The following is a 23,875-nucleotide window of genomic DNA, read 5'->3' as shown; positions in this document are numbered from 1 at the left end:
AGGTTTTGAGAAGTGGTGTTTATTATAACATTCTCCCTTTTCTCTTCTTCCCTCGTCCTTCCTCTATTCTTCAGTTGCGAAAACCGACAGCACCATGATTTCGCCGACAAAACTGACTAATGGGGGTGTGGCGGAAGACGCCCGTTTCCCCCCCCCCTCTCTCTCTCCCCCCCCCCATATGTTAACGAGTTAACTCGTGCCCGAGTCGACTCACCCCGTACCCTATAAAATTGACACCCCAGTCACGGTCGTGCCCGAGTCAGGTCGTACTCGAGTCATCAACTCGTACTCGAGTCAACTCGTTCTCTAGTCAATTCGTTCCCTAGTCAATTCGTAACCGCAGCTCCAAATATTTGTCTATTTTCGAAAATAAAATCTGTAAAATGGAAGTCGAGGGATCTTGCCGGGCCTGCGCACGGTAACATCGTTTTTGCCGGGCCTGTCACACTCGACAGACTAGAAATAAACTCATATTTCTCGGCATCCCTGAACGGAATCGAGCCACATTTTTCCTTATCGTTTTACCTTGATGACATTGTGGATGCCTCAAAAGTGAACAAATAATTAAGAATCCTAAATTTGTGTGAGCATAATAATATTATTTTTAGTTGAAGTTATCGCAGAAACCTTATTGGAGCTGCAAAAGAATTATTATGTTACGACATAATATATATGTACACTGTACATGTATACCGAACTACATTTTTGTAATTGCATAGAAATTACATGTACATGATGTTTTGAGGGGGTAATACATGTAATAAAATATATTTGTTACCTACTATTTGTGGTACTGCGGCAAAATGAGGAAATAAAATATTTGTGTCTGTGTGACTCTTTTTCAGATTCGTGTAACTTATTTTCTCTTAAGATTTGATGTACATTAATTAGGTCTAAGCAAGTTTATGCTTCTGGTCAAGCAGTGTGCTTTGCAGGACGCCATTTTAAAAATGGCCTCCGCGCAGTACTCGCGAGGGAGCCCTCGCCGGAAAACGGCAAATTGCCCTTTTCATCCAGATTGTGAGGTAACATCAACCACCCACCTTAAAGGAAACATGCAGTGGAAATTCAGCTCATCTCGTGTTCATGCACATTGCTATGTGTTGCAACAATACACACAAGATCTTAGACCCCCTTTACACCATATAACTGGCCAAGCCGCCGTTGGGGGCTCAAACTAGGGGGCCGAATGGTTGCCTTGGTCGTTCAAAGGCGGTACACAGGATGTTCAGACATCGCCATGGACGCCATGGTCGCCATGGTCGCCGTAAATTTGTGAACATGTTCAAAACAGTAGCACAAAGGTCGCCGAGGAGGTTGGTTGCTCAGATCAGGCAGAAGGAAGGCACAAGCATTGCAGTGGTTGCAGAATGGATGCACAATGGTCGGCCAATGGTCGCCACGTGATAGATCCGTTCTGTTGCAAATTTTACCTTCAATCTGGGCGATGTTTCTGCCTCCCTTGTGCCTCAAGGGTCGCCTAGGAGGCAGAAGCATAGCCTTGGTCAAGGCGCTAGTTGTTATTCATCCGGCCGTAACGCGGTAAACGATATCTTCGCTAGCGCTATTCATAATGTCTATGCATGCAGTGCATTAAAAATACAGCGCGAACAGCGACCTCACTATTTTTATGCAAATCAGTTGGACCCAATCTAGCGCCTTGGTTCAATCGTCCATGTGAGGTTTTGGGGGTGGTGCTCATTATTGTTAATAGCCTTAGCTGACCTTAAAAGTCGTTTTCTTATTGGTCGATCGTTGCGTGGAAACTTGCAGAGTGAAACGTGGCACCGTACATAATCCACACACGTACACGTTGTGTGTCTCTGCACACGGCACCAATGCACAAAAACTGTGGTTCCTGTCACGTCCGCAAAAGGCGAATGGCTGCAAATAATTTGATGACGTCCGGATTTACCAAGGTGTGATTGGACACTCCACATATTAGCCCCGCCTACACTTATCTGTATTCGCATACGAGGTCGTGCGCTAGAACTCCAGCGCAAAATAAAGAAAAACATAAGCTTTGGCCGACGATTGAACCAAGGCGCTAGATTGGGTCCAACTGATTTGCATAGAAATGGTGGCCGCGTGAGGTCGCTGTTCGCGCTGTACTTAGCACCGCATGCATAGCGCTAGCGAGGATATCTTTTACCGCGCTACGGCCGGTGTGGCAGGTAATTCTGTCCCCCCTGGTAAATGTGTCCCCCCGGACAGATCTACCGGGTCGTGACCCGGTAAATCTGTCCGGGGGACACTTTTACCTAGGTAAACCTGCCCCCCTCTAGGTAAATCTGTCCCCCTGCACGACGTTAAATGTGTCCCCCCTGGTAAATGTGTCCCCGTGCAACGTCACAAGTCTAGCACCCAGACTGTATATAAGTGAAGTTATTAACTGTTTAAGCGCGGCGCCTTGCTGAATTCGGGAATGGTGCTTACGTCAAAGCACAACTCCCGTTTTGATGACGGCTTCGGGAGCGAACGATTTGCATGGTGGGCGTGCGCGCGATACCGCACCTACGGGCCGCGCCAGGGCCGCGGCCGGGGACGGGGACAACATTGCACCAGCAGCAGGCCTGCGGCGCGGTGACCCGTGTCGCGTATAATTTTGTCAATTCTCCTCATTGAAGTCCGCCATGACAGTCACACGCGTATCGGCGGCTGATGCGCGCTAGCGATAGGTTGAGTATTACTACGCGTGCCTTCTGATCTTGCAGAAACATAGATCGGTTGATTAACATCTAAACGTTAATTTCATTTTGATAATTATTGATGAAGGGTGGAAAAATCTAAAAATGTATACCTGTGCGCTGAATTTATCATAATAACATCAAACAACTTATGCGTGCAAAACCAGGGGGGACAGAATTAACTGGAGGGGACAGAATTACCTGGAGGGGGACACAATTAACGGGACAGGGGGGACACTTTTACCTAGGTAATTCTGTCCCCCCGGACACTTTTACCGGGGGACAGAATTACCGTCCACACCGGGATTAATAACAACTAGCGCCTTGACCAAGGCTAGCAGAAGCATGGCTGAATGGTCGACCAGTGATCGCCGTTAGTTGCCGTTGGTCGCCGATGATGGCACAGAGGTATACAGAGGAGGCCATTGCTCGGGGGTCGCCTATGTTGCCTATAATCGCGTTGGTTGCCGACGGTCGGCACAGGGGAAGCACGGGGGAGGCAGGCAAGTGGCTCAGTGGACGCACAGGTCTCTCGTAGCTTGACATGAAAATGCCCCAAAAGTGCAGTTTTGGTGGTCAATTAAGTTAGGCACAAGGATCGCTGGAGCAGTTACATAGAAACAGGATTTTCTGGGTTTAGGCGACCATGCATTGAGCGTCCTGGCCATTTTTTTTTGGGTCGCTTATAGGTGGTACAAAGGTCGCAGCCCTGTGTAAAGGGGGCCTTAATACTTGTTTTCATTGGAAGTGACAAGAAAGTGGTTATTTTCAATTATTAGCAAATCCTTTCATCAATACACGCAAGAGGGCGCTACTTTAATTGCTTTTGTCACACAAGGTCAAAATTGCATGAACGGTACAAAAATTAGTCCTTCAAAATTACCCATAAAAAAATTGAAGAAACATTGACCACTTACTATTTTCCAAACAAACTGTTTAACATGATAAACTAGTACAGAGTGGAACTTACTCCAAATAAAGAATAGTTTGATATTGTACACACAGGCTGTTCTGCCTTCAATGACATCACGTTTTGGCTCATGAATATGGTAGTTTTCATTAGCATAAAAACAGAAATGTTGAAATTTCTTCCTGTTACTGCTACAAGTGCAAAGGAGGTGGAAAGTCACAGTAACATGGCAAGAAAGATTTTACATGTGTAAAGTCATAACAATCCTATTACATGTACAATGTACATGAACAAGTTTCCCTTAAACCTCGAACTTAATTTGTAACTACCATTTCTGTCGTCGTTTTGAGGGTAAAATCGGAACTTTTTGTTGGAACCATCCATTTATACTCCCCAAAAAGAGGGGAGTACGAGTTGACCGAAAAAAAACCCAAAACGTATACAGGCCTACCGGTGATCCGGTAATCCTGAACCGGTAAAATCGGAAAGGTGTGCACCTGGCTTTAATTTAAGAATAGGTTTATGCCCAAACGACTTTTTTTCCGGCTAAACAAGGATTTTCTGAGCGTTTCTTAGCAATGAAAACGTACAGCATGCACAACTACACGGCAAAATCAGCAAAATATATACATGTAGTATTTTTTTCGCGTTGCAGTCTCGTTGTCCCCTTCCATCATAGGACTATACGTATAAAAAAAGGTCTTTTTTAAGTTTGAGGTGTATTGAGTGCATTCATGCGGAGTGCCGGAAAGCTGACAATAACTGTTGCACTTAATAGTAAGGGGGTTTTGGGTTGACATTTTTCCGGGAATGACACATTTTTGCATTATCAGTGGAGCTTCAACTATTTTGCATGCTTTTGGGTGATGCAACCTTACAGTTGGTGTATACGTGCTTTTTGGGTGTGGCATCTTGACAAATAGATTTTCAAAATTGTATTGATAATTTTCTAGCATTCCATTATGAGCTTTCCAATGAGACATCGCACGAAAAAAATCGGCCCATGACAAGTAATCTACTCTCACCTAATTCGTTCTAAATAGTGTGCGCATTTTCTAAACTGGAGCGCGCCATTTAAAACCATTTTTAAAATACTGTATAAAGGCCTGCAAAAAACAAGCAAATTTATTTGTTACAGGACATTATATTCCTTTAAATTTAATTCGGAAAAGTAAATCGAAATTTTGTAAATTGTATCAATAAACTTTCATTTTGAATCGATATTTTGTTGTTAGTTTGTTTGTTTGTTTGTAGTGTTATACAAGTCATGACCATTCCATTGAGAAAATGCACATAAGTACAAGTACATCATTTTTCATGCCAATCAGTGAAATAACGGGGGAGACGAAACATTGTTTGAAACGACTTGGAGCCCCCCCCCCCTTCCCGAGACTGCAAGTGTCCCCTGCTAATGATCACTTTGGACCCCAAGATGCGCCATCATCTAGGCGCTTGCGTCAAGTAGATCTGACATCGCGCACTCTTAAAGTGTCCTCCACTTCTCCCTGTCGGATGATGCCACATGCCAGTGTCGATCTTTGATGTTGACCCCCGTGGTTGTCAGGTCCCTGTTCACTCTGGTTCGTTGCCCACCTCTTGGCAGCTTGTTCTTGCGGATCGCCTCTAGAAGCGCTTGCTTGGCAGGTGTTTCCTCGGGCAGTCTCAGGAGATGGCCTGTCCATCTCAGACGTCATCTGGTAATGGCAGTACTCCAAGGGATCTCGTTAGTTTTCTTGTAGAGTTCTTTAAAAAGTGTGATCTTCTTTTGGCCATTTAATACCAAGAATTGAACCCAAGAGCCTCTGTGAAACGCATCCATGTTCTCTTCTAGTGACTAAGTTACTGTCCATAAGATGCGCCAACGAGAGAAGGGTTGAAATTGATTTTTTTTTCTCTCGCCCCTAACTATCATAAATTTATCGATCTAGTTTATTGTGAAAGAACAGCCAAGGGCCAAGAAAAAAACACATGAGGTTCATGTTGCCAAAAGTTATCTTATGCGCTCCAGTTCCCCCTTATCATTCACAAAAGTACAGTTTGCCCAAATTTCAGGATTCTATATTTTGAAGGACGTTGCGGGAAGGGGGGGAGTAGCATTTTTCCAATACAGTCAGTACGTGTAGACTATACATGCTGTATACAAAACCATAATCAGTACGTGTAGACTATGTACATGCTGTATACATACAAAACCATAATCTTGCAACTGAAGAAACGACTGGTACAACTTTAGTTACAGCGACAAGTCTGCACCGACCTTTGACCTTCAGCAGGTCCCTGGCCGGCCCTCGACAAAGCTATTCGGGACAGACGATCGATTTGGCGACGGTTGTCCGCCCATTTTATCCCGATGTTCATGACGCTTTAAGGCGTAAATCGGTAGAAAATGGTGTTCGAATCGCTGGTTGTAGACTTGTTGAATCGTTTTCTTGGCCAGTATGTTGAGAATCTGGATGCGTCGCAGCTGAAGCTTGGCATTTGGGGTGGTAAGTAGTTTCTTGCTCTATGCCATGGCATGGTTACTGGTAGAAATAACACGTACATGTACAGTACATGTACAATCAGTGCACGCCATGAACTAGACCCGTGAACGTGGCGTTGTATACAATACAAGCCACGTTCACGGGTCTAGCCATGATAACCAGTTCAGTTCACGTGTACTACGTGTTTATCACTGATCAAAACAAGTGCATTCACTCCCCCAGCCCGGTTTGAAAGCCAGCACGCAGCAGGCAGCACCCTTTTTCAGCATATAACGTCGGTAATGGTCAGTCATTGCAAATAGGCCTACATGTAGGGCCTAGGCCTAAGTTACATTGAAATAATGAACAAATAAATGAATGTAACTGAGAAGAGCTTAAGAATAAGATTAAGAGTGAGATAATGTCCCATTTTAGAAATATTTCATTTTCAAGTCAAGAGTCAGCATGGTCAGATAGTCATTCTTGAATCTTCAACTTCAATAAGTTCAAGTTCAACTTTTAAGTTAGTGCACGTGCATAAACTGAGAGAGACTTTCCATAGACTTTGTATACAGCCACAAAAAAATTAGATAGTGGATATTTTGCCGGAGGTAATGACGGCAAACTAACGATTACTAAAGGTTTGCCGGCGGCAATCCATATCAACAGAGGGCGCTGTACTCTTTCAAATAGGGCTGAATTATAAGATGTATTAAATTCCCATCAAAAGTTGTGTAGCACGTTTGGTGTAATGGTTAAGCAAAGGCTTTAGTAAGCGGGATGACTTTTTTTCCTCATCCCCAAATAAATAAGAATATTGTTCTTTTATTATTTTAACATGTCTCAAACATTTTTTGCAGAGTATTACATTTTCTTTTTCAGATTTGTGGCTCTGGAGGATTTTTTTAAAAAGGGAAATAAAGTCCGAAATTATAAAATGGTCGGAATCCCATCTTGTGAATACGAGGTAACAACGATAATTTTGGCATGGAGCCAGACTAAAACTTTTTCACCGGAGAATGTTTAAGTACAAAAAAACAGTAACTGCGCATGTTCAGTGCATATCCGGCAAACTAACGTTTACTAAAGGTTTGCCGTCTCCGGCAAAATATACACTGCCAAAAAATTAACATCAGGATTTCCTAGATTTTTTTTTCCAAAACATATTTTGTGCAAATTTTAGGAAAATAATAAGGCAATAAAAATGCGTGGTTGCTGATAACTTGTGTCTCGTTTTGCCAGAACACCTCACATATAATAATTTGTTAAAATGATTTTGATTGATCATAGTGCTGGAACTGTTTTTGATGTTGCAGGCATCCAGCGTGTCAATCATCGGAATGAGCCTCTAAAGATTCATACTTCATAAACTTTAAATTACAGTTTTCTAAAACGAATGCCAGTCAGTTCCACAGCTCCAGCCCCATCAGTTGGGATGGTCAGAGATTACATGCGGATCTGTCATAAACAAGAAACTCATTAATTACCCCCAGTACTCTGAGTGAACACATCACAAATTGCTGCATAATCGCAGGGTACCCACATGTCTTTGCATGTGAATGTCACCACATGTACCACTTTCTGAAGCCACATTTCATTTTCTGATGTGACAAATTATAAAAATTAACCCTATTTGTTACTAATGATAAGGCTTTGCAGGTCACTTACTGGACACCAGCAGACCTTGAGTTTAAGTTAAGGTTTTACACGATGCAAACATGATCTACATGTACATGTACATGTATGGAAAGTATTGTAAATTAAAGGCAGACACTAGTCTTCCCTGCATCCCCTGTACATGTTAGTACATGTACTGTACTCATGCACTCACATGCAGTGTGCATTCTTGGTCAGCGGGTTTCACAGCTCCCCACCAATTCAAGAATGTTGATCTTCTATATATTGCCAAATAGGCCTAATTCTAATGATTCTCATTTTCCTGTTAGAAGCTAACTTTTTGGGCAGTTTAATCACAAGTGAACATTGTTATAAATAAGGGAATAAATGTGTGCTCCGGAGGTTTTTATCACTCTGTTTAATACCACTTAGAGTCTGGGTGCTGATAATTACCCGAGCCGGAGGCGAGGGTAATTATCAGCACCCAGACTCTAAGTGGTATTAAACAGAGTGATAAATACCGACGGAGTACATATTTATTCCCATTCATAAATACCTTTTCGGTAAAAAAAAATCATATAATTCGTTCAAAACATCCCGATTTTGTTCAACAAATTCACTTTATGCTTTTTGAATCATCCCTCCTGCAAAATAATGGAGTGTTCAGCTGGCGAGTAAGATGAAAACAACCCTTTTATGGAGATTGACGCGCGCGTATCATGTTCTATGCGATGTCGCGCAGAACGCACCTGGCGCGTTGCGTTTTGAATTTAGAACTATAACATTCTAACTCCCTGGTAGTGTTGCGCATGCCTACGTGAGGATTGTGAACGTTTAACCAATGAAACGATAAGAGGCACTGGATTTTTAGGAGTCCACATTTTATTGTGACACTGGAAAAGTGTTTAAGACCAGCTAGCCATGTCTTTATCATCCGTTTAATACCGGCCACGTGACGGGCTCTCGACCAACAGGAATGGCTAAACTGTCTGAGGTATTTATGAATATATATTCATAAATACCTCAGACAGTTTAGCCATTCCTATTGGTCGAGAGCCCGTCACGTGGCCGGTATTAAACGGATGATAAAGACATGGCTAGCTGGTCTTAAACACTTTTCCAGTGTCACAATAAAATATGGACTCCTAAAAATCCAGTGCCTCTTATCGTTTCATTGGTTGAACGTCCACAATCCTCACGTAGGCATGCGCAACACTACCAGGGAGTTAGAATTTTATAGTTCTAAATTCAAAACGCAACGTGCCAGGTGCGTTCTGCGCGACATCGCGTAGAACATGATACGCGCGCGTCAATCTCCATAAAAGGGTTGTTTTCATCTTACTCGCCAGCTGAACACTCCATTATTTTGCAGGAGGGATGTTTCAAAAAGCATAAAGTGAATTTGTTGAACAAAATCGGGATGTTTTGAACGAATTATATGATTTTTTTTTACCGAAAAGGTATTTATGAATGGGAATAAATATGTACTCCGTCGGTATTTATCACTCTGTTTAATACCACTTAGAGTCTGGGTGCTGATAATTACCCTCGCCTCCGGCTCGGGTAATTATCAGCACCCAGACTCTAAGTGGTATTAAACAGAGTGATAAAAACCTCCGGAGCACACATTTATTCCCTTAATAATATGGTGATTTTAAATTCTGATAAAAGGTATCAGTTACATCATGTAGTTTCTACAATGATTTAAAAAGAAATTGTTCATCCAACTTCTTAGCTGCTGTGAAAATTGGCTTAAAACATCACAGTGTCGCACATACTCTGACAAATTGATTTTTTGTTATAAATATCAAAAACTCTGTAATGTGTTTGGACTTACAGCAATTTTTTTTCCTACTATGTGTTCATCACCTACTACTGATAAATACACTTTATGGCAAAACATATTTTTGTTTGATTGTGACTTGCAGTTAACAACATTTATTGTGGTTGCCGGATGTACATTTATTGGTGCCGGACATACATGTCTGAAATTACATTACAAAATAGAAAATAATCAGTTAAAAATTATGCTTTTCCTTTACAAGAAATCTTTTGGCATAATAAATTAACCTTTCTCTCTGCATTTAAACGAGAACTCACAATAACACAAGCTTGCATTTCACATGTGAAAACAACATGCCAACATGACTACCTAAAATCCACAATTTTAGCCCCAAAACAATTTTTTTTTTACCAAAACAAAAACACTTTATCTATCCCATCACACTCGCACACCATTCAAAATGTCTTGTTGCCCCCTTTAATTGTATACCAGATTTGAGGTTGTGATGCTTGAATTTCTGAAAATTTCATAAAACTTCCAATTTTCTGCTGGTTTACTTTTGCCAGGAATTGCCATTTTGTGATTAGACTTGACTGTAATAAACTGACTTTTGGGGAGACGTTTTTTACTTGAAACACATGGATGCAGTAAACACAAATGTATTGTTTATTGTTTGTATGTTTTCTCATTGCAGGAGATGCTGTTCTTGAAAATTTGGATGTGAAGGAAGGGGCCCTGGTAAGTTGTGCTTTGTATTTTGTGTAGCCTACGAGTTTAGAAGGAGCTTGTTCACAATGTATATTAATTTATTTGCCTTTGCCCGAAAATGAGAGGTCAAGGAGATAAGGTCTGATATATTCCCCTTTAATTTTTTGTTAGTATTGTTAGGTTTTTAATCTAATACTGCTCGCAAAGCGGGCATTCTATTTAAAATAAAATATATGTCTACAACAATTTCATATAAGGTATGATACAAATGTACACGTATGGATTAAGAAAAAGACTCTTCTTTCCTCCTCCATTGTATACTGTACATGTGAGCACTGAAGATGGTCTACAGCAAAAGGTCTTCGTCCAGTACCTCTAAAACACTTATTATTTCGAACTAGCTAGCAGAATTGTGTTGTTCATATTGGGCAGCCTTTGTATACATTGTCTGCAGAGCTATGACCTTGATAAAGAGGCTGGGCTGGTAGCTATACAGATCTCCGTGTCCCAAGGGAAATTGAAAATAATGGCGTGTGATCTGTGTGCAGAGCACTCCTGTAAATTACCCAGTTACTCTACCAGATTGCATTGTCCATGGATTGGTGAATTGATCTCATGAATATGCATGCTGGTTGTCTGGCCAGCTGCAGTGTGTACATGTACCATACAGGCATGTACAATGTACATTGATCAAATGTCAACGTCATGTAGTGTTGGCCATTGCCATAGATGGTTCTTCAGTGATTATGCATGAAGGTCGTCTGGCCTGCTATAGTGCTGTGACTGAAGAACCCAAATGACACTAGTCAACACGTAGTAGATTGGTTGATGGCTCTGTACATGTAGCATTGTTGGAGCGATCCTCATGATTAAATGCATTAAGCTTGACCGGCTTGTTTTTTTTTTAATTCTGAATCAGGCCAAATAAAAAGTAAAGTAAAACACCAGTCGATCGTCTGTTTTTTTTTTTAAAAGAGGAGGATGAGGGCCTTTAAACTTTTTTAAAATTAAAAAATAGGCTTAAATAGCCATATTTAGCTTACACGATATGTGCCTTAAAAGGGAGGAAGCCCTTTTTATTTGATAGTTCTGGGTAGTTGTCTACTAGTTGATAATCACAAAACCTTCTTAAAGTGCTTATTGAACATTATATTAGTTACAAGGATCTGAACGTCTGAATCATAACAAAAAACATTTATGCCTGAAATTAGAAAAACAAAAATATAAAAACTTGTTGCAGCCTCAAAAAAGGAAGTGGGCGGGGACGATCTACTGGTATTTTTTGTACTTGGCCTTATACACGTTGAGCATAGACCTTGTGCATTAAGGTGGAGTTAGAGGGCAGTGGTTTGGTATTGCTGGATAGAATGAGTAAACCTATAATCACTGTTGATAAATTAAATTTATATAGAATAGTCTCTGACAAAGCCGGGTGCAGGTCTTAAAGTCAGAAAGCCAGTTGCTGTTTCCAGGCATCTAGATAGTACTTTTTACAGCAATGACACATGTTGCTCTACAGGCAGCAGCTTTAGAACAACAAGAAAACATGTCAGATACCTGTATCTAAGTAATCGTTACTTGTGTGTAACTTTTAATTAAAAAGATTACGCTGAAAATAATTGCTTGTAACTGACTAACTGTATATATGTATTGCAATTTTGCATTGCAACATGCCATTGCATTTTTATTCTTCTGAAACCCCAATTTTATGTTCAATATACCGGTATAGTAAAAGTGCCAGTACATGTATATACCGGTATGTACAAATGTATACGTGAATTTCAAATTAAAATCATATGAATTCCCAGAAATAAAAATTCACTTGCATTGTAAGCCACTTTGTTGAAGAGGGAACAACCTAACAGCGAAATTAACTCCATTGTCTAACAGGCTGGAAATTGGATACATCTTGGCAATGGCCTACGCCTGTTGTTGTACATGTTCATGAACATGCTGAACATGCAAATATCCTTACCAACATGCATGGATGTACATGTATGACTCAATGCTGGCAACTGACTTTATCTACAAAATGGAGGGGGCGGGGGAAAGTTAGGGTCAAAGAAAATGTTTGGGGGACAAAAAGGGAAAAATTGGCAAAAAATTGGGGTTGGGGAGAAATGTCCCCCCCCCCCCTTCCCCATTTAGCACTGCCACAAGTACTGTAGGAAATGTAAGGAACTACAACTGGGTAAGAGGCCTCGGTCAAGGTTATATGAAACAGATTCATGAATACTGAAAGAACTTATTGTTGGAACTGTACAAGTGTAGTACTAAATGCACCAAATTTGGGTTCAGAATTTATCAGAGTTGTTGCATTCCATAGATGATTGAAATCTTGGTACCGGTACACCATGAATGGCTCTCAATTGGAGCTTTGTTACAAGCTTAGGGAGGGTACATGGAATTTGCTTTGTCAATAAAATGTTTAGAATGCTGGACTTATTTTTATGGAACTACCTTGTAGAGATATAATGTAGGATATGGTCTACAAATTTAAATGTACATGTAGAGGTTTACTAGATATGCCAGAGAACAGCCACTCGTGCAGAGGGAAAAATGTTTTTACATTGCACATATTCAGTTGGACATTAAATAAAGTGGTAGAAATTGTCTGCTTTTGGTTCCACAGAAACAATTCAAATTTAAAACTGAGACAGCAGTACAGTTCTCTTATTCAATAATAGGACTGTTTTTTTTTTAAGTTGGTATAACATGCTTTTTGGGTGTGGCACCTTGAAAAATAGATTTTCAAATTGAACTGATAATTTTCTGGCATTACATTGGTTAATTATGAGCGTTCCAATAGGATATCAAATGAAAAAAAAAAATATTCCCTCAACAAGTAACAAGTGGGGGGGGGGGGGGTACTAGGAGAGCAAAGTTGAGTCCTACATCACCCTAGCAGAATACTAAATGTCAGCTTGTTAGTTGTAGCAATGATTTCATTACTGTCCAAATGACCCCAGCAACCCTGTTTTGTTCACAGATTTTTGATGGTCCAAAATGTACCGGTACATGATTGTGTGTCAAGATGGCCAGACTGCAGACGAAGCTCATAAAACTTAATACATGTTGTACAATTATCTCAGTTGACTTGATCCCTGCTGCAGCTTCTATACCTTTGGCACATCAATCCTCACGAAGGATTATGAGAATATAAATGAACCATGAAATGATCAATCCTTAATTGTTGGGAACTGAACATGTCATGTACACTGTAATGTGCAGGAGTTTAATGTAAAAAAACTGTTTTGCTGACTTAATTTCATGATGCGACACAGTTACGTTTGTTGAAAATTCAGCCCAGTTATTTAATTACAGAAAGATTTTGCATGGGATGCGTTGTAATTCCATTGGACCCAGTGTATAGGACATGTACACGTATGCATACACTGTACATTTCAACATGTTTTTCAGGTAAAACTTCATACATTACATTTACATATTGAGAGTTTGAGACATTCACAATGTATAGGCCTACATGTCAAGTTGTTAAAGATTTGTCAAATCATGGGCATCTTGGGGGCTAGGGGATGGTGTGTTTACTTACGGTACATGTAAGGGAATGTTACAAAATGTTATGAGGAATTTTTAACAAGTGCCAAAGTAAAATATATCAATGTTTTAAAGATATAGTCCATCATTTGTAATTTGTGCATTTTGTTCGTTTGAAGCAACAAAAGTGTTCAAAATCTAATGAAGGATACTGAACAAACTAACCTGATGAAGTTTCAGTTCAGCTTCAGCTGTATATTCCGAGAAAAACAGCATTCTAGGATCTCAATTTCAAATCAAAAGTTGCTGAATCTGTTTTGAATTGGGCCTGAATTCAGCGTCCGAGATGCGTTCTCACTGATCCGACGAATTATAGCAACCGCGCGCGCGTGTGCCTCGTGCCAATGCTTGCGCGCGCTTCGCCGAATAACAAAACAAACTACTAATTTAAATTTTCCTACGGTACGTCTTAAGACTTTTTCAAAATGACAGCTTGCCAGAAAGAATAATTTCACAGGGAGTTTAGTCCCCTTACTATCTTTCAACCAAGTATGTTTTTCAACAATAATTACGCCAGTTACTTTTCGGATGGCTGCAAATGATGGACTATAGCTTTAAAGTGATTAGACAAGCGTTCAAGAGAATGTAAATGTGTATCATATATGTTGTGTATCCCTCCACCTGTGTAAAAGGCATGTCAGGGGAAGAGGATTGATTTTTTGACGGTCTGTGACTGTTCTTATAGCAGGAGGGTTAGATACATCATATGTTTACGTATACATTGTATGTGGCTTTACACAAACATTGTACATACATGTGGCATTCTTTTGGTGTGCAATTATTTTCATTGATTCGTTGCCCACTTTTCTTTGCAGTGATTTAAACATACAGTGTATACGGTACATGTATTGATGTTGAAGTAAGGATTATACTTCATCAACATGCGATCTAAATTTTGAGGGCAAAACAGAACGTAATTGAAAAGACTTTTAAAAACACATTCCACACTGTTTTATACGTGTGTGCTGGTTGTGTGCATCCATGACATGGTGTGCTCTCCCTTGATAACACGGAGACTGCCTTGGACAAGTAGGCCAGGTTTATAATTTGTGGTTCACAAATTCTCTTCATGACACCGCACAGCCTCATAGCAAGGCCTTCAACCAATTGCTCATGAGAAGATGCGGGAGCCTTATTTATTTATTCATAACATTTTGTGAGTGCCACTGGTTAGTGCATCTGTTTCAGCTGACTGACAAGAGACAGGAAAGTGTTGGAAAGCTGTACATGTGCATGTACATGTTGTACATGTACATGTATGTAGGTTGAATACCGAAGCACATTCAAAATTACAAGTGCCTGTATGTGTTGCATCATCATTGTACTATAACTCCATTGAAATTGTCTTATTTTTTTCTTTTGTTTGCCCTAAGTTGAACAGGAAAAGTATTGCAATAATAACTTTCAAATTAAACATACAGTTTACATTTACAATATGATGAAATTATTATGTAACATGTTGATGTGCAGCACATGATTGGTTTTTAAAAAGAGAAACCCATCAGTGCAGATAACTGAGTTGGGTTGTTTTTTGATCGGGTGTGTTCTAAAAATCTATTTGTCAGTATCAAACTCATGAATCTGTAGCTTACACTGATCGTTTGCCGTCTTCTAACTGTAATGTACTCCATGGTGTTTTGTATGCGACAGATGTAAATGGCACCCGAGGTGAAACAGATGGGTGCCATTTGCCCCCTGAGGGTGTACATTGTACAAAGCCCATCACAACAGGCAACATTTGTTTTGTTGTACCATGGTACATGCATAAATGTTTTTTTTTTTTAGAAGTACATGTACATGTAATATATGATAGGATTCGAAAGGTTTGATACAAACTTGCATTTGGGATATATTCTTTCACTCCCCCCTCCCAAAATAAAGGAAAAAATAAAAAATCAACTATAAAAGGAAGAAGAAAGAAAATCCAACTGCCGACCCTATATGCACAACAGAAAAATGCCAGAAACACAGCATTTTTGATTTTAGTAAAAAAACTAGGATCTGTTTTTCTTTTTCACACCCCATACGTTTCCAATTCTTTTATAGAGCAATGCTTTTGTCTTTCATATACAGTATGCCCCTCTGTGGTACAGGCACATCACAGACTGAAGCACGCCCTGGGGTACATTACCTGCCGTATGCCCAGGGTCTAGCTATTCTAGCTGTGTAGTAAAGGGCAGCAGGGACAAAATATTCACAAGTGTTTTGGAGTGATCAAGATGATGTGCTTGGCTACATTATTGTGATGCACTCTGCGGAGTCCATTAGGATGCCATATATGTACATGTACAGTACATGTACATTAGTAGTCATGCATGACATTCTGAAATACGTCCTCAACCAGTGAATTTCCCAATCTAATATCATGGTTCAACAATTTGCCCCAAAACATAATGCGCACATGCACTAGCCTCCATGTTTATAAAACCAAAATACTTAAAGATACATGTATAGTCCATCATTTGTAATTTGTGCATTTTGTTCGTTTGAAGCAACAAAAGTGTTCAAAATCTAATGAAGGATACTGAACAACTAACCTGATGAAGTTTCAGCTCAGCTTCAGCTGTATATTCCGAGAAAAACAGCATTCTAGGATCTCAATTTCAAATCAAAAGTTGCTGAATCATGTTTTGAATTGTTTTGAATTGCAGCTATACGCGATGTCGCACACTGATCCGACGAATTATAGCAACCTCGCGCGCCTGTGCGTCGTGCCAATGCTTGCGCGCGCTGCGCCGAATAACAAAACGAACTACTAATTTAAATTTTCCTACGGTGGAAAGGCCTTCTTTCGTTGATTACTTCAAAATGATAGCTTGTCAGAAAGATTAATTTCACACGGAGTTTAGTCCACTTACTATCTTTCAACCAAGTATGTTTTTCAACAATAATACGCCAGTTACTTTTTCGGATGGCTGCAAATGATGGACTATAGCTTTAAACCTTGGCATCAGAACTGTGTATAAAGTCTGTGGATTCTCATCATAAGATGACCCTAAATCATTCCTTGTATAAAGGGTTTGCAATTTGATTCAAAATACCTGACAAAACAGCTTGATTGAGCTGAAACCTTCTGTTTGAATTAGCTGAAAAATACACCTGTTCACATAAATATCGACCAGGGGAAACAGACCACGTTTTGAAATGACCAGGTATGTGATGTACATTGTATGACTTGAAGGTTCTAGCATGGAGAAATTTATCTTATTTCTCCATGTTGTATCTTATTTCTCCATGTTGTATCTTATTTCTCCATGTTGGAACCTTCAACATGAAAACTATCATACAAGTGGTGGCATAAACTACTATCAAGTCCACATGTACATGTATGTAAATGGGATACTTAGCATTTTCACTTGCCTCTATTAACACTGACATATCAAGTCAGGATGAAGGCCATTTTGGGATCGATACACAGTCACTAGTCACCTGAGTGTAATTATGTGCTTGCTAATTGATAGGAGGCTAAATTACAAAGAGATAGCATTTTGTTAAATCCAGTGGTGGCAACAATAGAACAGTAGGGGGTCTACAGGTATTGGGTACGAAAATGTATTAATGAAATGAATGGAGGTCGAGGCATAAAGCTCAACCTCTGTCATGTTGCTGTTGACATGATTGACAGTTATATTGAAGGAATGTAAAAATTTGTGGTTCTGATTAAGGCTTTTTGCTGTTCATTTGGTCATGAACTGCATTTGTACCAGCAAAAACGCAAGTTAATTTACGTGCTTGACAAATATCCATGCACATGTGTGCTTTCTAATTAAGGCAAGGGTTAGCTTCTCATTTGAATGAATGAATGAATGGTCTTGTCTTATCTGTCAACAGGATGAGCTAGACCTACCTGTCAAGATCAAGTCAGGCCATCTGGGCAAGCTTACCCTCAAGATCCCATGGAAGAACCTGTATTCTGCCCCTGTAGAGGCATCTATTGAGGGCCTGTATGTCCTGGTTGCACCCAACACAGGTAGGAAGATACAAATACTTGAGATACTGCATTTATGAATAATGGTTAACAAGAGTGAGACCATTGCATTTTCTCCTGTTAGTTTTGGACTAGTCCAGTTAACTTTCTGCAGTCAGTATATGAGCTTGTTTTAAAGAGCTGTTCATCCATATTGCAATATGCTGCAATTAAAAAGCTGTAACGTATTTATGGATAAGTGATTATACATGTCGATTGACTTATGTTCCAGTTTCCTGTTTTTTGTGTGTGTGCAAGGTACATGTATACATGTATGTATGTCATTACATGTATGTAATCGCAATAAACTTCTACTTTTTGATGAAATTGCTTCCTTCTGGGCCATATACATGTAAAATAACCAAGTGTTAAATGTATACATGTCAGAAAAGAAACTGAATATTACAGGTTTCTTCCTCTACAAGGACTATCTTTCTTGAAGAAGCTGAGGAATGATCAGCTGGAACTCAAGTGTTTTCATTTTTTAACTAATGAGAATATGACCTAAGTCACTGCATAAAAGCAGAGAAAATATGGCTCCCTTACATGTTTACCTTAGCTACAATTTTTAACAAGCAAACCATTAAAGTTCATTGTAGATCGAAGCCAAGTGAGAAACTTTTTTTTTTTATTAAGCCGCCCTCAGGTTGACCTTGCGACAACAGTCGGTGTCTGACTTCTAAGGATCAAGCTGCACCTGAGCTATGCCCGTCGTCGGGAACATATCAGTTGCTGATTTTTGCGACCTGAGTGTAACTGCAAATATATTAAGACAATCAATCGGCATCAATCGGCGCTAAAAAAAAAATCAACAGTCGCAAAAGAGTAGAAAAATACGGTGAAGTTATGACGTCGTGTACCCAATTTCATTGTGTAGCCAATCAGTATGTGGCAAAAAATGGCTGAATGAACAAGTGTGACCGTGAAAGATCGTTTATTATTAGCAACACGTGCACCGCCATTTTGAAACACTCACATGATCACAGTCCATGTCGAGGAAACGTCGCATCATGGGTGATGTGACCATGGTTGCGATTATTTTGTGTTGTGATGCCGCATGTTCACACGAGAATCACACAATTTCTCTGTTTTGTGACCTGAGCATTACTTTTTAGCTTGAGACGGTTCTGTCACGGCGTGAGGAAATTCCAGGTCCACCTGAGAGCGGCTTTTATGGTAAACTTTCATTTGATGACTTTATAATTATTTGTTAATTTTGACCCAATCTATCTCTACCCAGACATCAAGTATGATGCAGAAAAGGATGCTAAGCAGAAGTTTGAAGTTAAGCAGAGAACCCTGCAGCGTGTGGAAGACACTAAGCAGAAGGAGAAAGAAAGAGAGGAGGGCAAAGGTCAGAGTTCATAACCCAAAGTTTTCTTTCTTTTACATTAAGATTTGATTTCAATAAAAAGATATTTGTTTGTAAAGTGCAAGACATTGTTAAAAGATTTCCTGCTATGATCGAATTTTCTATGGTGTCACTGACAGGACATGTAATATCAAAAAAGTCTTGCAAATGTTTCTAATGATCAGCATTGTATCACTCATGTCTTTGCAAATATTTGTGTAGAACAGTTTAGTTAGTATCTGTTGATTTAATTTACAAGCTTAATTTTGCACCTACAGCCAGGTGGGCAACCTTTAAAGATTTCTTAAAAATGGAAATAAAATATACGAAATAATGAACTGATGAGTTGATTGAACCCTTATTTAACTGCAGAGAAAGACCCAAAAGCTGACTCCTTCGTGGAGAAGATGGCCACCCAGGTGATTAAGAATCTGCAAGTCAAGGTTGCAGACATCCATCTGCGCTATGAGGATAAGACAACCAATCCTGATGCTCCGTTCTCTATCGGTGCAACCCTACACAACATCTCACTCAAGGTCAGCGTTCAAGCCACAATTTTAATTCCACCCAATGTGTTAAGTTGAGAACCTCTTCAGGACAAGATCAAAACAGAATTTACATCTTCTTGTCATCTACCTTTTCAAATTTGAGTAATGCTGGAGGCAATGTGACAGGTATTGTACAAAACAATGCCCCATGGTAGTAGTTGGCACAGTGCTTTTGTCATTTCTTGAGACCACCGAGAGTGTGGTGACTCTGTCTTTAATAGCAAACCAGGCTTTTAACTCAACAGAAACTCACAAACATATCATTATATCAATTTCATTGAATTTTTTTTCAGACTACAGATACCAACTGGAAGGAATGCTTGGCTGATGCCTCTACAAAACTCATTTACAAGGTAGGTTTTAGAATAAAGCTGTAAATTCAGAGCAATGTACATGTAAGAGGAACAACTGAAATTTGAAAAGCATTGACTGAGGGCATTTCTTTCTTAGCTTAGACCACTGTATTTAAATTGAAATATAAGAACTGATTGTATAATGTGCTGCATCAATGCTCGATACAAATGTTTGTCTGATAAGAGGTGCATGTACATGTATGCCATTTCATTTTCCAGTTTTACCCCTCAGCCGAGAGGCATGAGGGGTATTGTCATCGCCTATGGCGTCCGTCCGTCCGTCCGGGCGTTTCCAGATGATAATTTAAGTTACAAATGTTGTTTGGGATTGAATCTCTGGTGTGGGGTTGCCCTTGGGAACAGGCAAGACATCTGCACTAGAAAGCAGGAGGTCGTGGGTTCAAGTCCCACCCGAGTGATTTTTCCAACTTTCTCTCGGGAGGTAACACACTGAGTATACAGTGTTTATATGTCGGTGAAGGGCAAAACCTAATTTGATTGAGTTAGAAATGAGATTTCGGTTTCTAACTTCGGTAGGAGGTTGCCCTTGGATACAGGCAAGTTGGGATTGGTTTGGGGTGAAATGGTCAAAGGTCAAGGTCACAGTGGTGAGTTAAAGGTTAATGGTTTCCGGATGATAACTTGACTCTGGCAGAGGGGTTTCAACAGCAACACTGTTATTTTTTATAAGCGTTAGTATTTTTTTCTGGTAATGAAAGCAAGGAATCCTCTACAAGTCTACATGTAACACGTTCACAGTGCCTATGTTTCCAAGCCTGAATAAACCTGTCAAGGGATGTCGGTGAAGAAATGCACAGTTTTAGAGGTAGAAGAAAAGCTTCAGATATATTTTGCATGGGAAAAATCCCTGGATTCTGGTACAGACGGATAAATGATAACCCCAATTCACATTTTGTCCTGGGAATGATTCAAACCAGGGTCAGTGAGGTAGAAGATGAAGATGCATACTCTTAATCAACCTCTTTGCCCTACTGTTTTGGTACACACTGTTTTTAGTATTTGCTTTACAATCAGTGGTTGGTTTGTTCACAGATGCTCCGTCTGGATTGCCTATCTGTGTACTGGAATTGTAACAGTGAGCTGTACTCTGGATTGGACAGACCTCAACAACAGGTGATATGTCATACCAAGCTCAGCAATGTGCTTGGCACTGATAAGTCTGTTTTGTTTTACGTATCAATAGGCATGTCAAGAGTGTCAAAATCATGAGATATTCTCATTGTAGTTTCCCTAACTTAATTATGCAACATTAAAACCACACGCTGCATTTGAAGGGTTACAATGATTCTTTGGGATTAAACCATTCCATTGATATCTACATGTATATGTACTTGAAATCAAAATATTTTCTGATTTCATTTATTAGTAAGATATGAAATTACTAAACGTGTGATGATGTACATTTTGGACATCTGTTGAATGTTTGTACATGGTTGGAGGAATACATAGCATGATTACAAGAATCCTGACATGCCCATCTGTTTGTAATAATGCATATGTTTTATGTCCAACCTTCAATGCCCTTTTCATGTAATGATTGAGTCCTATAAATATTAATTAAAGAAATCTTTAAATTCAGCATATTTTTAATCTAGTAGAAGTCACGAATCATGTCAAATGCAACTTCTTTGTAAAAAAAGTGTCAAGCACTTGAAATGAAAAATGCAATATTTCAACATACCTTTTGTGTGAAAACATTAACGTTAGCACGGAGCAAATATGTGAGAAGAAACATTTAATTATGTCATCCACAATCCCCAAATTAGTTTTACAGCTAGCTTTAAAATTAGTTTTACAGCTAACTTTAGCGACAGAAATGCTCCATAGCCTATGTGACTGCCACAATTAATGTAATGTTGTTTATCCCATTTATCTGAATCAAACGATTGTTGGGTTTAATTTAAACATGTCGATTGCCAGCATTTCATTATAGTGTCCCCAGTTACCAAAAAAAAAAAAAACCTTGTAGTTTGGAAGGGTGGAACTAAACTTGAGTATTATAATGCTTGTCTGCATTTTCAGTGTGACTTTACAATGGCATTGTATTAGCTATAGCTGTGAATGATCAGCTCACCTGTGAGTTTTAATTGAATTCAATGGTGAACAAGCTGTCAGTTATGTTTGGAAATCCATCGTAAACGCACAGGTGTTTACCAGTGTTTTCATATCATTCACTCAGGCCAAGATGAAGAGCACCATCACTGCTGACCCCAAGAACACCCCTGGTGACTTCCAATATTGTAAGTATCTCTCTCTCTATCTATGGTATTATGTTGACAATAGTAATATTCGTCTGACACATGCCAAATAGCAGTGCACCTTGTGTGGATCTTGTAGACAGTATAAGTGAATTCACTTGCCATGCTACTCTCAATATTGTTGAGGAATGATTTCATCCTACCAAAAAAAAAAATGCTGTCAGTTTTTTATTCATAGTTAACATCTTTCAAACACTGACGGCTTCCATCGTAAGAATCTCTTCAAACTCTTCCATCTCAAATAAGATGCGTCTACTTTCCATTAGCTTTGTACACAATAAACATACTTCAAGTTTTGTAAGGTTAGGTTATCTACACGTTATAATGTTGTAAAGTTTTTGCTTTGTGTGTGCGACATTGCAAGTAAGTACTGATTTCTAGAATGTGTGTGTACAGTTCCTTTAGACACCATCAAATGCCAGTTTAAGTGCATAGTAATGTGATTTAGTTTCAGTACTAATAGAATACATACAAGTACACATCAGAGTTTGGCAATGCAATTTTGAATGCTTTGCAATAATAAAATACTATTTGCTTTCCATGAAGTAATCCATACACTCCGAAGATAAGTTGGTTACCATTTTTTGGCCATCTGTTGTGATCTCAACAGTGGTAGAGCCCATCTCCCTGAAAGCTGAGCTGAAACTGAACACCAAACCAGAGAATGATCTATCCAACCCCAAAGCCTGGCTGAATCTAGTCATCGATAGCATTGGGCTGGCCATCCGTCAGAAACAGGTGATTGATTGATTAACGTCTTTCAGCTACTCAGTCTTAACTGACGATATAAAGTGAGCTTAACTGAGGATATAAAGGAAATCTAACTACAGCACAAACCCTAATTTAGATTAAAAAAAAAAAACAAGTTGAAGAAAGGATTGGCATGTTCATGTTCTCTAAACTTGATTTCATGGTGATACTCATTAACAAAATGGAGAAGAATTTTCCTTATTTTACTACTTACCCTTTATCTAATTTAGATAATATCAATTTGAAGTGTACAAGGCTATTTTCCAAACAAAGATTGATTATCACACCATTACCTGCCAAAATTTAACCCCATGTTCAATTAATGAAAGTGGTGGATAAAAAGCAGCCAGCAGTCATGATAATCTCTCCTTTAGGTTAGAACTGAAAATATTTCATTATTTCATTTGTATAATTATTTAATGTATTTGACTATTCTCAGTTCCGCGATGTCATGCAAATGCTGGACTCGTTTGAGCGTATGATCCGCAATGAGCCATTCAGGAAATATCGGCCAACCTGCCCCTTAAAAGGCAACGCCAAAGCCTGGTAGGTACACAGGCGCAGCAGACTAGTTTCCATGTAAAAAATACTTATCCAAACAAAAAATATGACACTTCTATAAAACATTGTTGGGTTCTTTATATTTAGTTGTAGTTTGTATCAGTAAACAAATACTTTACTTCTTCTGAAAATTTCACACCTTCAACTGGTATGTAATTTTGTATTCAAATTGAAAAGGATTATTAGGAAGTTGTGATTTTTTTTGGTGATGTGTATTCAAACCCACATCATATCACTCCAAAAATCTGAAGTGTACATTCTGTTGTCACTATTTGAACAAGATTTAGTTGTAACGTTGACACTTTCGATTTGACAGGGCGGCTCTGTTTGTGTGCAAAAGC

General features: G+C 39.3%; 1 protein-coding gene across 8 annotated transcripts in view; it reads left to right on the top strand.

Moving 5' to 3' along the window:
- The first annotated feature begins 5,888 nt into the window (after positions 1 to 5,888).
- Positions 5,889 to 23,875, top strand: part of LOC119721022 (vacuolar protein sorting-associated protein 13C-like) — a 98,316-nt gene continuing 80,329 nt past the window's right edge. For all 8 annotated transcript variants that reach the window (XM_038190893.1, XM_038190892.1, XM_038190887.1 and 5 more), the window contains exons 1-10: positions 5,889 to 6,083; positions 10,154 to 10,197; positions 17,557 to 17,695; positions 18,933 to 19,046; positions 19,416 to 19,579; positions 19,885 to 19,944; positions 20,998 to 21,078; positions 22,145 to 22,205; positions 22,834 to 22,961; positions 23,413 to 23,519. In XM_038190893.1, coding sequence (XP_038046821.1) covers positions 5,984 to 6,083; positions 10,154 to 10,197; positions 17,557 to 17,695; positions 18,933 to 19,046; positions 19,416 to 19,579; positions 19,885 to 19,944; positions 20,998 to 21,078; positions 22,145 to 22,205; positions 22,834 to 22,961; positions 23,413 to 23,519 — 998 coding nt within the window. In that variant the 5' untranslated portion in view covers positions 5,889 to 5,983. The remainder of the gene's footprint in view (positions 6,084 to 10,153; positions 10,198 to 17,556; positions 17,696 to 18,932; positions 19,047 to 19,415; positions 19,580 to 19,884; positions 19,945 to 20,997; positions 21,079 to 22,144; positions 22,206 to 22,833; positions 22,962 to 23,412; positions 23,520 to 23,875) is intronic.

The sequence above is a fragment of the Patiria miniata genome, unplaced genomic scaffold (genome assembly GCF_015706575.1).
Source record: "Patiria miniata isolate m_02_andy unplaced genomic scaffold, ASM1570657v1 HiC_scaffold_9, whole genome shotgun sequence".
Lineage (NCBI taxonomy): Eukaryota > Metazoa > Echinodermata > Asteroidea > Valvatida > Asterinidae > Patiria > Patiria miniata.
The sequence above is the reverse complement of the archived record's forward strand: the minus strand, read 5'-3'. Positions and strand labels throughout refer to the sequence as shown.